Here is a 15,184-nt window from a genome sequence, read left to right as displayed (position 1 = left end):
AGTTAGTAGGTAGAGAACTACTAAAGGACTTACCTAAATTTGCTATAATATGTTAACAAATTAATAAGGACCTTTAATATAATAAGTAGACTCATTCCCTAAAGCTAATTATACTTTATATTTAAAACTCTATAAAACCAGTATATACCCTATAGACCTTAATACTACTTAATTTTATATACCCTTAGGAACTAATAAATAAAGAATATAAGCTATAAATAGAGAATACTTTAGATATAACGTATTCCACCAGCGAAAGTCGCAAACCACTAAGTGTCGCACGTCAAACCCCACTAAAAATTGGGAATTTTATACCTTAATATTTTAACAACCACTTAATAATAAATTCTAATAATTTATATTTAGACTTTTATATATACTTTATAGCCTATATTAAAGTTATATAGTAATTAGTTAAGTAGTTTTTAAGATATTAAAATTTAGGGGCTAAAATAAGCCAAATTACTATATCTTAACAACCACTAAACTAATTACTATGCACCTTTAAGATAAACTGTAAAGTGTATATAAAAGTCTAAATATAAATTATTAGAATTTATTATTAAGTGGTTGTTAAAATATTAAGGTATAAATTTCCTAATTTTTAGTAAGTTTTAACATGCGACACTTAGTGGTTTATAACATTCGCTAGTGGAATACGTTAGTAAAAGGGGATATATTTAAAGAAATTGCCAAACTTACCCTTTTAAAAATGTCTAACGTAGTTCCTCTTAATCCTTAAATTATACTTATTTTATAAATTATATTTAGTTACTATAAAGCATCTTACCTTTAGTTAATTTAAAAAAACAAATTATTCTAAAGCTAAGTCGCGCCTTAGAATAAAAAGTAGAAGAGTATAAGTATCTAGGCTCTTCTAGCGCTAATATATAACATAACTTCCTTAATATACTTAGCGAAATTTAAATATTTAGAAAATGGAAGAAAATATAAATCCTTATGGATAGCGGAGCCACTAATATAGGCTTTATTAATATAAACTACATAAAAACTTAATAAGCCTTAAGGCCTATAAGGCTTTAATAGTAAGTCTTTAATATATAGTAAACTAACGTACTATACTCTTATAAAGATATAAATAAGTAAATACCTTAAATATATTTCCCTATTTATAACACCCTTAAAGTATTATAAAGTAATACTTAGATATAAATAGCTAAAATAAGATAACTCTTTAATTAGCTGGGTTAAAGAAATACTAAAATTCCGTATAACTTACTACTAAAGTTATTACTTAAAATACTACTTACCCTATAAATATATATGTAACTATTTAAATTTAATATAATATAAATTGCCCTTACTATAAACCTTAAACTAATATAATAAAGTTATAACTGCTAATCGCGGTAAAGAATGTAAAGATAATATATTAAAACCCCTTAAATTTTATATAATATAAGCCGCACCTTTTTATTTATTAGTAAGAAAATAAAACTATAAGATCTTTACTATAATACTATAAGATATTAAAAAGGCGTTAGAACTAAAGTAGTATATTAACCCCTAACCTCTTTATTACGGAACCCCATTATAGGGGCCTCTATAGGAGAGCCCCGTACTCTTGCGTACACCTTACGTATAGCTTATATTAGCTACGCGTAGGTATATTACCTCCTTGCACCCTCGACCCTTACGATCGATCGCGCAATATCTTGTAAACTCCTCAAATACATACGCTCTATAGCCACTGCCCCCGTCCCATAACATTATATTGCGCCTTTTTACCACTAACGCTTAGCCTACGACTAATTCTATATCTTTATAATACTGTAGGCACTGCTAGAAGCAGCGTGTCTATAAGTTACCTTACTCTATACTTCTAAGGAACCTATAATAGTAAGACAATATTTCTTACTAGCTATTATATTAAACCTAAAGAACAACCTAATACCTATGCTTAACCTACGACGCTAATCAATCCCAGGAGAATTCGATTTATTAGCCCTAGCCTTTACCCCTAAGGAGGTAGATATTAATAATATCTTATCTTTTATTAACTATATAACTACGGATAAGTAAGCGAAAGGGCTACTACCTATTAAAATTAAAATACGAGATGCCGAGACGTTTGTAAAAATAGTAGTATAAAAACCCGATAAATATTACCGCCTTTTATAGAACTACTACCTAAAGCTTACACGAGCTAAGATACGGGCTGCCTAAGATTATAATATTATTTAAGACCTACAAGCTTATGAGGCGCTCGCCGACAACTGTTATGGCACTGGTGGAAACCGGTGGATTATGGCGAATAGTCGTAAACAGTCGTAGACAGTCGTAGACAGTTTTATACAGTTCTAGACAGTTGCCGTCACGTGACTAGAGGATCGTATATAACGTCGAGCGGCGCCGCCCTCCGTCTCCTTTCCTTTCTCTAGCTTTAGATCCTCGTTTATAGACAATCTAATTATATAGGCTTGCGCGACCCTTTTGCCGTGCTCGTGCCTTGATTAACTAAGTCGCTAATATTATTTAAAGCTCGTCTACTCTTTTTCCTAAGAAGGAACTTAAAAAATATCTATAGACTATAAATAAGAATAGAACATAGAAGCAGACCTAAAGACTATTACTAGAACTTAAAGAACAAAATAAAACTAGAAGAATAGAAAAGAATAATAAGATCTATAGAATACGCATAGACCAGAACCCCTATAGAATCCTACTAGAAGTTACTCTAATAACTTTATTACTATGCTAAGAACTATAGCGGCCGGTAAAGCAGCTGTAGGACCTTTGAATACCTCTAATGGTAAAACAGCAACTAACTTAAACTCCTAGGTAGAGCTTATAGCAGCTAATGCTGAAATTAAACGACTTTGAGAGCTGCTTAAAGCTAGAGAACTCCTTATACCTAGTAAAGAGTTATTAGACACCTAGAGACTTGCTATAGTCCTTAAGGCCCTAGCCTAACGTATAGTATTAGNATTATNNCGGTCCGNNAAGGTNGNGGANCCNCNNTTNCTTATAGATNGANCCAACCCTANNTTTAATAATTNGAAGCTTTAATTATAGGATAAGCTTAAAGTTAATGCGGACTACTTCCCTACTACTTAGGCTAAAATGGCCTACGTCTTTGGCTGTACTAGCGGGGATGTATAGACGCACCTACGTCCGCGATACGCATAGGACTTAGCAGATCCCTTCCTCTCTAGAGAAGAGATAATTGTGTACCTATCTTCTATTTATAAGGACCCCTTTAAAGTATAGAACGCCTAACTTAATTATAAAAGCCTAAATATAAAAATGTTAGAGACCTTTTTAGCCTTTTAGACCCGCTTTCTATACCTAGCTAGCTAGGCTTGAATTCCCCAGGAAGATTTAATGCTAGACCTATTTAATAAGCTTACCCTAGACTTACAGCGAGCTGTACTACTAGTTTTTACTACTATATAGACGCTAAAGGAACTTACGGACTAGTGCTTGGCTATTAACTAAGGCCTTCGCCGAATTAGGGTACGCGCTAAATAGTATAAAGCTAGAAACCCTTTAAATCAGACTATAAGCAATATAAGAACGGCCCGTAATGCCCTAGCACGATTAGTAACCCCTATAGCACTACCTATATAGCCCGCCGCTAATTTAGCAGCTAGCCGTGTGGCTAGCCCTACTATAGGTCTGGCAAATGCTTAGCCTATATATAGTAACCCCCGTATATAGGCCCTTAGTAATTAAGGAGCTTGCTTTTTTTATAGTTAAAAAGGTTACCGTATAAAGGATTATCTAATAAATATAAAAGCGGATAAGGTCCTGTTAATCTAGGAGGATAGCGTAGAGTTGGAAAAAGAGGAACCCTAGAGGAAGACTCCTCTTTAGGGTTAAAAGGGATTAATATATTAGATGTTAATCTAGGTCGGCTAGTTAGTAAAAGAAGCTGCACTATCCCTTATACTTTATTCCGCAATAGATACTAAGTTTTAACCTCTACTTTAGCTAACTCTAGAGTAAATGCCTTTATCTTAATAGACACCTAGTGTACTATAAAGCTGGCTAACTTTTTAAATGCACCTATTAAAGAACTAGTTAAACTAATTCCTATTTGCGGGTATAACGGGCGGATAGGGCTACCTATTATAACTATCTTGCGGATTTACCTCCGTGTTAATAGACGAAGGTAGTATAATATTCCCTTCCTTATTACGGACCTAGGTAGCTATAATATAATTTTAGGGTAAAAATGGCTAGCCTATTTAGGCTCATAGCTTAATATACGGAGTAGATGGCTTATCTGGCCCGAAACCTTACCCCCGACCCCTTCCTTTATAAAAGAAATTAGTATTATAATAGAAAATCTTGTACGGCCCTAGATTAATACTATTTACTAGGCCGATGCTGTGCGTAGGGACTAGGCCTTTGAGAAAGATATATAGCTTAATTCGCAACGGATCTATATACTACGTTGCCCCCAGACTACCTATATTACGCCACCCGCATTAAAGACCTAGGAAGTTAGTAGTAACCTAGAAAAGCCCCCTATAGAGAGCTTAGGCCCTATATAGCCATAAAGAATAATAAGGGATGTTAGACGTTACACTAAACTAATAGATTGGAGGGATAGTCTATAGAAAATGGAATAGGAGCTAAGAAAGATTATAAACCCTAAACTGTAAAATATGGTTTGGAAAACGGCTGTAAGGAAACTAGTAGACCTTCTACTAGTTAATATCTGCTGTATTAGTGCCGTAGGATTCTACCGGAACTTGGTTTAGCCTAATACCGTTACCTTTATAACAAGCTTATATAAAGTTAATTAAATAATTAAGGAGGGGGAAAGTAAGCTTAGCGGATAAGAAAGTAAGCTTATAGATAAGGAACTAGTAGAATAAAAGCTGCCCTATTAATACCAGAAATTTAAGGACGTATTTTCTAAAGCAGCGTCTAATATACTTTTACTTTACTGACTGTATAACTATAAGATTAAGATTAAGCAGGGCAAGGAAAATACTTTTAGCTTTAGCCCCCTCTATAAGCAGTTTATTACCGAATTATAGGCTATAAAGTAGTATCTTATTAATAACCTAAATAAGGGCTTTATTAAGCCTAGTTAAGCCCCTTTTACCTCGCCTATTCTCTTTATTAAAAAGCTAAATAGAGGACTCTGCTTTTATATTAACTACTATAAGCTAAATAATATAACCCGTAAGGACCGCTATCTGCTGCCCCTACTTAATAAGACTCTAGCCTAAATAAGTAGAGCTAAGGTTTTTTATAAAGCTTAATATCTACTAGGCCTTCCACCGAATTAGAATAGACCCCGGGTTTAAAGATCTTACTATATTTTAGACCTATTACGGAACGTATAAATATAAGGTACTCCCTTTTAGACTAACTAACGGACTAGCTATGTACTAGCGGTATATAAATAATATACTCTTTAACTACCTTAACGACTTCTATATAGCCTATTTAGATAATATTATAATCTACTCTGAGAATGAGCTAGAATATAAGGAGTATGTTTATAAAGTCCTATAATAGCTCCGCGAGGCTAGCCTCTAGGTTAATATTAAGAAGTTAGAGTTTAGTGTTAAGCGTATAAAGTACCTAGGTTTTATTATTAGTATAGACGGAATTAAAACCGACCTAGAGAAGACGGCTGTAATTAACTAGTAGGCACCCCTACGGACCGTAAAGGGGGTATAATTATTTTTAGGTTTTTATAACTTCTACTAACGCTTTATTAAGAACTATAGTAGGATTGCCCGGCCTCTTAACCATCTTACTAGAAAAGACCAGCCCTTCTACTTTAACGCTATATATAGGCAAGCCTTTAATAAGGTTAAGAAACGGCTAGTATCGGCTCCCCTATTTGCCTATTTTGACCTAAAACGGCCCTTAATGCTAGAAACTAATGCCTTAGACGGCGTGATAGCTGGTATTTTTTCCTAGAAGCAACCGGATAGAGAGTGGCACCCTATTATATACTACTTAAAGACTATAATAGATGCTAAGCTAAACTACTATATCCATGATAAAGAAATGCTAGCTATTATTTCTAGCTTTTAGCACTAGCGTATATAGCTAGAGGGGACCCCTAAGCTGATTAAGGTAGTTTTAGATTATAAGGCCCTAGAATACTTTATAATAACTAAGGCCCTTATAGCCCGGTAGGTACGCTAGGCAGATACCCTATCTTAGTTTAACTTCTTAATTATATATAGACCAGGCGCTACAAACTGTGTGGACGCTTTTATAAGGCGTAAGCAAGACCTAGATAACTAAACGGCTGTGAAGATCTTATTACGGACCTAGACGCTACTATAACTAGAATACCTTAACCCTTAGATACGGGCAGAACTAAGTACGGACTCCTTAGGCGCTAAGATATATCCTATTAACTCCTTCGAACTTGACCTTATTAATAAACTACTATAGGCTAACTAAACAACCCCCTCTCTATAGGAGTACCGTAAAAAGGTAAAGAACGTTGCTAGCCTACGGTCCTTTGAAAACGGACTACTTAAGTACTAGAAACGGCTAGTAGTAGCTAAGGAATAGAATTTACGGACCCGGCTTATTACCGAAGCTTATGCCTAGGTCTCTACGGCCTACCCTAGAAAAAATAAGACCTGTAAGATTATTGGCGACCGCTACTACTAGCCTAGAATAGTTGTGGATATTAACCGCTATATATAGAACTGTAACGACTGCTATAGATCTATAATTTTACGAGATAAGACCTTAGGACTATTAAAACCACTCCTAATACTAGAACGCCCCTAGTAGTATATCTTTATAGACTTTTATAAACTACTTACGGACTGTAACAGATATGATATAGTTATAATCCTAGTTAACCGCTTTAGCAAGCGCCCGTTCTTAATCCCCTATTATAAAAATATTAATACTAAAGAGGCGGCCCGACTATATATCTACTATATCTACCGAATTTACGGACTATTAGATACTATTATATCCGATTATAGGCCGTGATTTATTTTAGCTTTCTAGAATAAGTTTACCCGGATCTTAGGCATTAAGCTAAAGCTTTCTATAGCATACCACCCCTAGACAGATAGTTAGACGGAAATTGTAAATTAATACTTAGACTAGAGACTTCGGCCCTTTGTTAACTACTTCTAAGATAATTGGGCCGATCTACTACCCCTAATAGACGACGCCTAAGCGACCCTACCTTACGATTCTATAGGATTTGCCCCTATCTAGCTAAAAATGGGCTACTTACCCTATATAAGCTTTGACTGGAAAAGACCAGAAGGACCTTAGACCGTACGCTAAAAACTATCTTATAAGGAAGCCTAGCAGTACGCTAAGCGCTTAGAGGAAGCCTAGATAGTAGCCTATATAAATCTAAAAAAGGCTTAGAAATTAATATAACAGTAGGCGAATAAGCATAGGCGAGAGCCTAATTTTGCCGTAGGAGATATGGTCTAGGTTATAATAAAGAACTAGAAGACGGAACGACCTAGCTGTAAGCTAAACTATTAGATAGCAGGACCGTATAAGGTTCTTAAGAAGATAGGTAATATATATAAAGTAAAGCTCCCAGATTTAATTAAAGTTTACCCTATTTTCTCTTTAGATAAACTATAGAAAGCCGCAAATGACCTATTACCTAGATAAAAGAATAAACCTCCCCTGCCGATTTAAGTTAATAGCGATAATAAATGAGAAATTAAAGAAATACTAGCCTGTAAGCTTATAAGGGGAATGTTAAAATATTGTGTTAGTTGGAAAGGGTATAACCTGGACCCTACTTAGTACCCTATATAGAACTTTATAGGTAGTCTCTATAAGCTTTAGAAATTTTATAGTTATTACCCTAACGAACCTAGACCCTTAAAGTACCTTAATAAGTAAATAGAGTGCTAGAATAGCGAAGATAATAAGCTGCCTATTAAGTATAAAGATAAGAATACCCTATGGACATAATACGGACGTACAAAGCCTAAGGGCAGGCTTTTTTAGAGGGGGGGGTAATGTTACGGCACTGGTAGAAACTGGTGGATTATGGCGAATAGTCGCAAACAGTTGTAGATAGTCGTAGACAGTTTTATATAGTCCTAGACAGTTGCCGTCACGTGACTAGAGGATCGTATATAACGTCGAGCGGCGTCGCCCTCCGTCTCCTTTCCTTTCTCTAGCTTTAGATCCTCGTTTATAGACAATCCAATCGTATAGGCTTGAGCGACCCTTTTGCCGTGCTCGTGCCTTGATTGACTGAGTCGCTAACAATAACACATATTAAGAAACTGAAGATAACCTCCGTGTGTCTAAACACAACGTCCAATAGTTAAAAAAGGCTAAGATTGTACTTATTGCTACGGTTACTAAAAAGGAGGGCACAATTAAATACTTATAATTTTAGCTTAATAAGCATATTTGTAAAAACGTTAGATACCTCTTTACTGCATATAACGCCACCTAAGTCTCTACGCTCCTAGTAATCTTACCTACTTAATACTTAATAGAGGATTAGCGCTAAGCAGCTTTACCTAACGGGAACCCCTATTAGAGCGGCAATAATAAAAGCTATAACAATTAAACCTAAGCTGCTACTGTAGGGTTTAATATATATTACCTTAATCCCCTAGTTTTTTAAAGAGACCGTAAGGAATACAGCTACTAAAAGATATAAATCCGCGAGAAACTAACCTAGAGCGCCTACCTTTTTCCTACGGAAGATACTAAGATTGGCTATATTATTAGGCGAATAAAGGGTATACTATTTAATAGACTCTTTGCTTAATAGGAGACTAATAGCTCCTAGAAGTAACAGTCCTACTAGGAAGTCCTTAACGATCTTAACCTAATATACCGCGACTATAACCTATTAGCTACTAGCTAAGCTAAATTACGTGCCCTAAAGATAAGCCCTACTGAATTATTTAATAAGTTCTATATTAAATTCTAGGAATATACTGGAGCCCTTACCTAAGATAATATTAAAGACTAGGAGGATATCCTTAAAAAAGTTACTTATTGACTTAGTTACGTAGCTGCTAGCTATAACTATAATAATGTTTATAATATAGTAGCAGCCCTATAGAAGATTAAACAACGACTAAATTAGATTGCTACTACTAACCCTTACTTAAAGACCTCTTTATAGAAGCCCTTTAGGCCTACTAAACCTATATATACTAAGCTACTAACGCCTACTACCTTAAGTACTACTGGAACTAATATTAACCTCTCTATACTAACCTTTTTATAAAAACTCCTAGACGGAGAGCGCAAGCTATTTCGGAAACTAGGATACTACTATAGATGCCGTTAAAAAGGCTGTTATTATAATAACCTAAACTACCTAATGGCTAAGTTTAGTACTTACTGCCTAATACCTAACCTAATGCCCTAAACACTAAATACGTTGCTATACGCCACTACTATATAAGATAAAGACGTAGTAATAGTAATAGAATTAGATATAAAAGCGGAAAACGCTAAGTTTTAGCCCTAAGTCGCGGGTTAGGACGCCCTAATAATAGAGAGATCTATATATTGGCCTGCTTAATAAATAACTTAGTAAAGATAACTGGACGGAAATAGATAGTTTTACCTATAATAGGAACTACTGCTATAAAACAATATAAAAGCCGTTCTATAATTAACTGCAGAGCTATTAACTAATTTATAAATACCTAACTTATACGCACTTATAACCTGCCTACCTTACCCCTTACTAAAGCCCGCGCCCTATAACTTGCTAACAGTAGTTATACCGTATAGAAGATTACCTATATAGTATAACTCTACTTAGATATTAACGGGCACTAGGAAGAGCTTTAGGCCTATATTATACCACTTACTAACTACCCTATTATCCTTAGAATAAGCTAGCTTAAATAATACAACCCCGCTATTAACTAGAAAAAGAAAGAAGCAACCTTTAACTCTATATACTATAGAGAGACTTACCTAGGACATAGCCTAGCCGCCTTTATTTACTTACTAGGATATTAACCTAAAAAAACCCTTATTACCCTACTTATAACCAACTACCACTATATAAATGCCGCGGCCTTTTACTGTATAGTACGTAGGAAAGGCTAGACCGTTACTACAGCTTCCTAATTATAACTATATAAGCTTAATAAAGAACAGGACTATATCCTTTATAGTAATAAAATAGATATAGTTAACCTTTTAAAAGATAACGCCCCTGCGGAACTTTATAGACTTTTATCTTTAAACTTTAAGAAGTTTATAAAACTTAAAAAAGGACTTACTAATAAAGAACTCCGTAAGCTCCTCCCTAAGAGGTACTATAACTTTATCGACATATACTTATAAAAGGGCGTAGATATACTCCCCCTATATTAACCTAATAACTATACCATTAATATTAAATAAGGAAAAATGCTACTTTATAAGAGACCCTACCTAATATTAAAAAATAGGCTTCTAGTTATAAGAAAGTATATTAACGAGCACGTTAATAAAGGGTTTATTCGTCCTAGTATATTACTAGCAGCCGCCCCTATTCTTCTTACTAAAAAGCTAAAAAAAGGTATCTAATTTTACGTTAACTATAGAGGACTTAACGCTATTATAATTAAAAACTAATACCTAGTACCGCTTATACGGGAGACTATTAAGCGGCTTAGCTAAGCTAAAATCTATACTAAGCTTAATATTATCGCCGCCTTTAACTATCTCTAAATATAGGAAGGTAATAAATAGAAAGCCGCATTTACATTACGCTTTAGCTAATTTAAATATACCGTTATGCCCTTTAGCGTATATAAGGGCCTAGGCACCTTTTAAAGCTATATTAATAACGCCTTATAGGATTACCTTAACGACTTCTACTCTACGTACATGTACCTAGATAATATACCTATTTATAGTAATAACCCTTCTAAGTATACTAAATATATTTAAAAGGTTTTATAGCGCCTTAGGGACGCAGGACTTTATATTAATTTTAAAAAATATATATTCTTAGTTATAGAAGTAAAATACCTTAAACTAATTGTTACTACTAAGGGTATCTATATAGACCCCAAGAAGATACGCATAATTACTAAATAGTAAGCCCCTAACTATATTAAGGACGTATAAGCATTCCTTAGTTTCGCTAACTTCTATTAGAAATTTATATATAACTTCTTGGGCGTAGTAGCACTATTTATAGCAATAATATAAATAAAGGGCCTTTCTATAAAAGGAAGAAAAATATATCTATACTTTACCTAGACGCCTAAATATAAGAAGGCGATTTAAGACCTTAAAACTGCCTTTACTAAAGCACCTATCCTAGCTTACTTTATACTAGGACAATAACTCTATCTTAAAACCGACTCCTTAGACCACATTAACGTAGGCGTCCTTTCCTAGATAGGCAATAATAGTCTCCTTTACCTAGTCGTATTCTACTTATCTAAGCTTATACTATAAGAGTATAATTATAAGATCTATAATAAAGAACTCCTTACAATTATATAAGTGTTTAAAGAATTCTAACTAGAACTCTCCTTAGTAGAGCCTAACTAGCTAACTAAAGTCCTTACGGACCATCGCAACCTTAAGTACTTTATAACTATAAAGTAGCTAAATTAACGCCAAGTACGTTAAAACGAGTTCCTCTCTAGTTTTAACTTTAAAATTATATATAGACTAGGAGTATAAGATATTAAACCTAATAGCCTAATACGCCGCTTATAAGATCTTCCTTAGTCTAAAGATAACCCCTATAATTAGTTCCAATAACAGATAATCCTAAAAGCATAAAATTTGGCCTTAGGTATACTACCTATAATAGAGCTAACTATACCTTAGCTTTATACTATAGAACTAGAGTTACCTCCTAAAATTAACAAGCTTATTACCACGGTATATAATACCTCTATTAACCTACTACTATATTAACTTATTGTTACGGCACTGGCAGAAAACGGCAGAACTTAGTGGCAGAACTTGGCAGAACTTTGCGGTTACGTGACTAAAGGACCACATAAAAGAACCCTACTTCAACCAGCGCTGCTTTTCTTCTCCTTTCCTTTCTTTAGCTTTAGATTCTCGTTTATAGACAATCTAATCGTACAGGCTTGCGCGACCCCCGTGCCGTGCTTATGTCTTAATTAACTAAGTCGCTAACATTATCTAAAGCTCTAACCACCCTTTCTTCCTAAGAAGGAACTTAAAAAATATCTATAGGACTATAAATAGGATAAGGACATAGAATAGGACCCTAAGGATATTACCAGAACCACAAGAACAGGACTAAAAGGAAAAGGATAGAACCCTAAGGAAAGGACCTATAAAACACGCACAAACTAGAACCCCTAAAGAAATTTACCCAGAATTACCCAATACCCCTACTACTATGCCACGAAACACAGCAGTAGGTAAAGCAGCTGTAGGACCCGTAAACGCCTCAGACGAAGAAACAATTAACGTTTTAACCCCTTAGGCGGAGCTTACTGCAGCTAATACCGAAATTAAACGGCTGCGAGAACTGCTCAAAACTAGAGACACCCCTGCACCTAGCGTTGACCCATTAGACAGACTTGCTACGGTCCTTAAGGCCCTAGCCCAATGTACCGTATTAGCATTATCGCGGTCCGCAAAGGTCGCGGACCCCCTATTGCTTACAAACGGGACCAACCCTATATTTAATAATTAGAAGCTTTAATTACAGGATAAGCTTAAAGTTAATGCGGACCACTTCCCTACCACTTAAGCCAAAATGGCCTATGTCTTCGGCCGTACCGGCGGAGACGCACAGACGCACCTATGTCCGCGATACGCCTAGGACTCGGTAGAACCCTTCCTCTCTAAGGAAGAAATAACTAACTACCTGTCCTCTATCTATAAGGACCCTTTTAGGGTATAGAACGCCCGCCTTAGCTATAAAAGTCTAAACATAAAAATAACGGAGACCTTTTCGGCCTTCTAGACCCGCTTCTTATACCTAGCCGGATAAGCCCAGATTCCCTAAGAAGACCTACTACTAGACCTCTTTAATAAGCTTACCCTAGACCTACAGCGGGCCGTACTACTAGCTTTTACTACTATATAGATATTAAAAGAACTTACGGACTACTGCCTAGCCATTAACTAAGGCCTCTATTAAATTAAGGCACGAGCTAACCGGATAAAGGCTAGGAATCCCTTAAATTAAGCTATAAGCAATATAAGAACGGCCTGTAATACCCTAGTATAACCCGTAACGCCTACTGCACCGGCCGCTAACCTAGCAACTAGCCGTGTAGCTAGCCCTGCCGTAGGCTAAGCGCTTACTTGGCCTACCTATAGCGACCCCTATATATAGGCCCTTAGCGATTAAAGGGCTTGCTTCTTATGCGGTTAAAAAGGCTACCCTATAAGGAACTGCCTAATAAAGGCAAAAGCAGATAAGGTTCTGTTAATCCAGGAAGATAGTACGGAGTTGGAAAAAGAGGAACCCTAGAGAAAGACTCCTCTCTAGGGTTAAAAGGGATTAATATATTACATATTAATCTGGGTTGGCTAGTTAGTAAAAGAAGCTATATTATCCCTTATACTTTATTCCGTAATAGATATTAAGTTTTAACCTCTACCTTAGCTGACTCTAGAGTAAATGCCTTTACCCTAATTAATACCCAGTATGCCGTAAAGCTGGCTGACTTTCTTAATACACCTATAGAAGAACTGCCTAAACTAATTCCTATTCGCGGGTATAACGGACGGATAGGGCTACCTATTAAGACTATCTTGCGGATTTACCTCCGCGTTAACGGACGAAGGTAGTATAATGTCCCCTTTCTTATTACGGACTTAGGAAGCCACGATATGATCTTAAGAAGAAAATGGCTAGCCTATTTAGGCTTATAGCTTAAAGTACGGAGTAGACGGCTTATCTGGCCCAAAACTCTACCCCTAACCCCTTCCTTTATAAAAGAAATCAGCATTATAATGGAAAACCTTATACGGCCCTAGATTAATACCATTTATTAGGCCGATGCTATGCGCAGAGACTAGGCCTTTAAGAAGGATATACAGCTTAACCTACAACGGATCCGTATACTACGCCGCCCTTAGACTATTTATGTTACGCTACCCGCACTAGAGACCTAGAAAGTTAGTAGTAACCTAGCTAAGTCCCCTATAGAGAACCCTATAAAGCTATAAAGGAAAGCTAGGGATATTAGACGCTATACTAAACTAATAGATAGGAAGGATAACTTACAGAAAATAGAACGTGAGCTGAGGAAGACTATAAACCCTATACTGTAAACCACGGCCTAACGGACGCTAAAGAAACCTACGGACCTCCTACCAGTTAATATCTGCTATATTGGCGCTGTAGGATTCTACCAGAACCTGGTTTAGCCTAATACTATTACCTTTACGACTAGCCTATACGAAATTAACTAAATGATTAAGGAAAAGGAAAGTAAGCTTAGTAGATAGGAAAGTGGGCTTACGGATAAAGAACTAGTGGAATAAAAACTGCCTAATTAACACCGGAAATTTAAGGACGTATTCTCTAAGGCAGCGTTTAATATACTTCTACCCTATTGACCGTATAACTATAAGATTGAGATTAAGCAAGATAAGGGAAGTACCCTTAGCTTTAGCCCTCTCTACCTATAGTCTATTGCCGAATTATAGGCTATAAAGTAGTACCTTATTAATAATCTAAATAAGGGCTTTATTAAGCCTAGCTAAGCCCCTTTTAACTTACCTATTTTCTTTATTAAAAAGCTAAATAGAGAACTGCGCTTCTATATTGATTACTATAAGCTAAATAATATAACCCGCAAGGACCGCTACCCGCTACCCTTACTTAATAAGACTCTTACCCAAATAAGTAGAGCTAAGGTTTTTATAAAGCTTAATATCCGCTAGGCCTTTTACCGAATTAGAATAGACCCCGGGTCTAAGGATCTTACTATATTTTAGACCCGTTACGGAACGTATAAATATAAGGTACTTCCTTTTAGACTAACTAATAGACCAGCTACGTACTAGCGGTATATAAACGATGTACTCTTTAACTACCTTAATGACTTCTATACGGCCTATCTAGATAATATTATAATCTACTTAGAGAAAGAACTGGAATATAAGGAGCACGTTTATGAAGTCCTATAACGGCTCCGCGAAGCTAGCCTCCAGGCCAATATTAAGAAGTCGGAATTTAGTGTTAAGCGTATAAAGTACCTAGGTTTTATTATTAGCACGGACGGAATTAAGGCTAACCTAGAGAAAA

General features: G+C 35.7%; 1 protein-coding gene across 1 annotated transcript; it reads left to right on the top strand.

The window, feature by feature from the left end:
• Window positions 1-10,347: 10,347 nt before the first annotated feature.
• On the top strand, window positions 10,348-14,784 carry K441DRAFT_410661 (uncharacterized protein; the record flags this gene model as incomplete). The annotated part of the gene is made up of 2 exons (XM_067641511.1): window positions 10,348-10,495; window positions 14,687-14,784. Coding segments are annotated over 2 exons (246 nt in total), but the record flags the coding sequence as incomplete, so codon positions are not given.
• Between the last annotated feature and the right edge of the window lie 400 nt (window positions 14,785-15,184).

Source organism: Cenococcum geophilum (assembly GCF_001692895.1).
Source record: "Cenococcum geophilum 1.58 unplaced genomic scaffold K441scaffold_23, whole genome shotgun sequence".
NCBI lineage: Eukaryota > Fungi > Ascomycota > Dothideomycetes > Gloniales > Gloniaceae > Cenococcum > Cenococcum geophilum.
The sequence above is the reverse complement of the archived record's forward strand: the minus strand, read 5'-3'. Positions and strand labels throughout refer to the sequence as shown.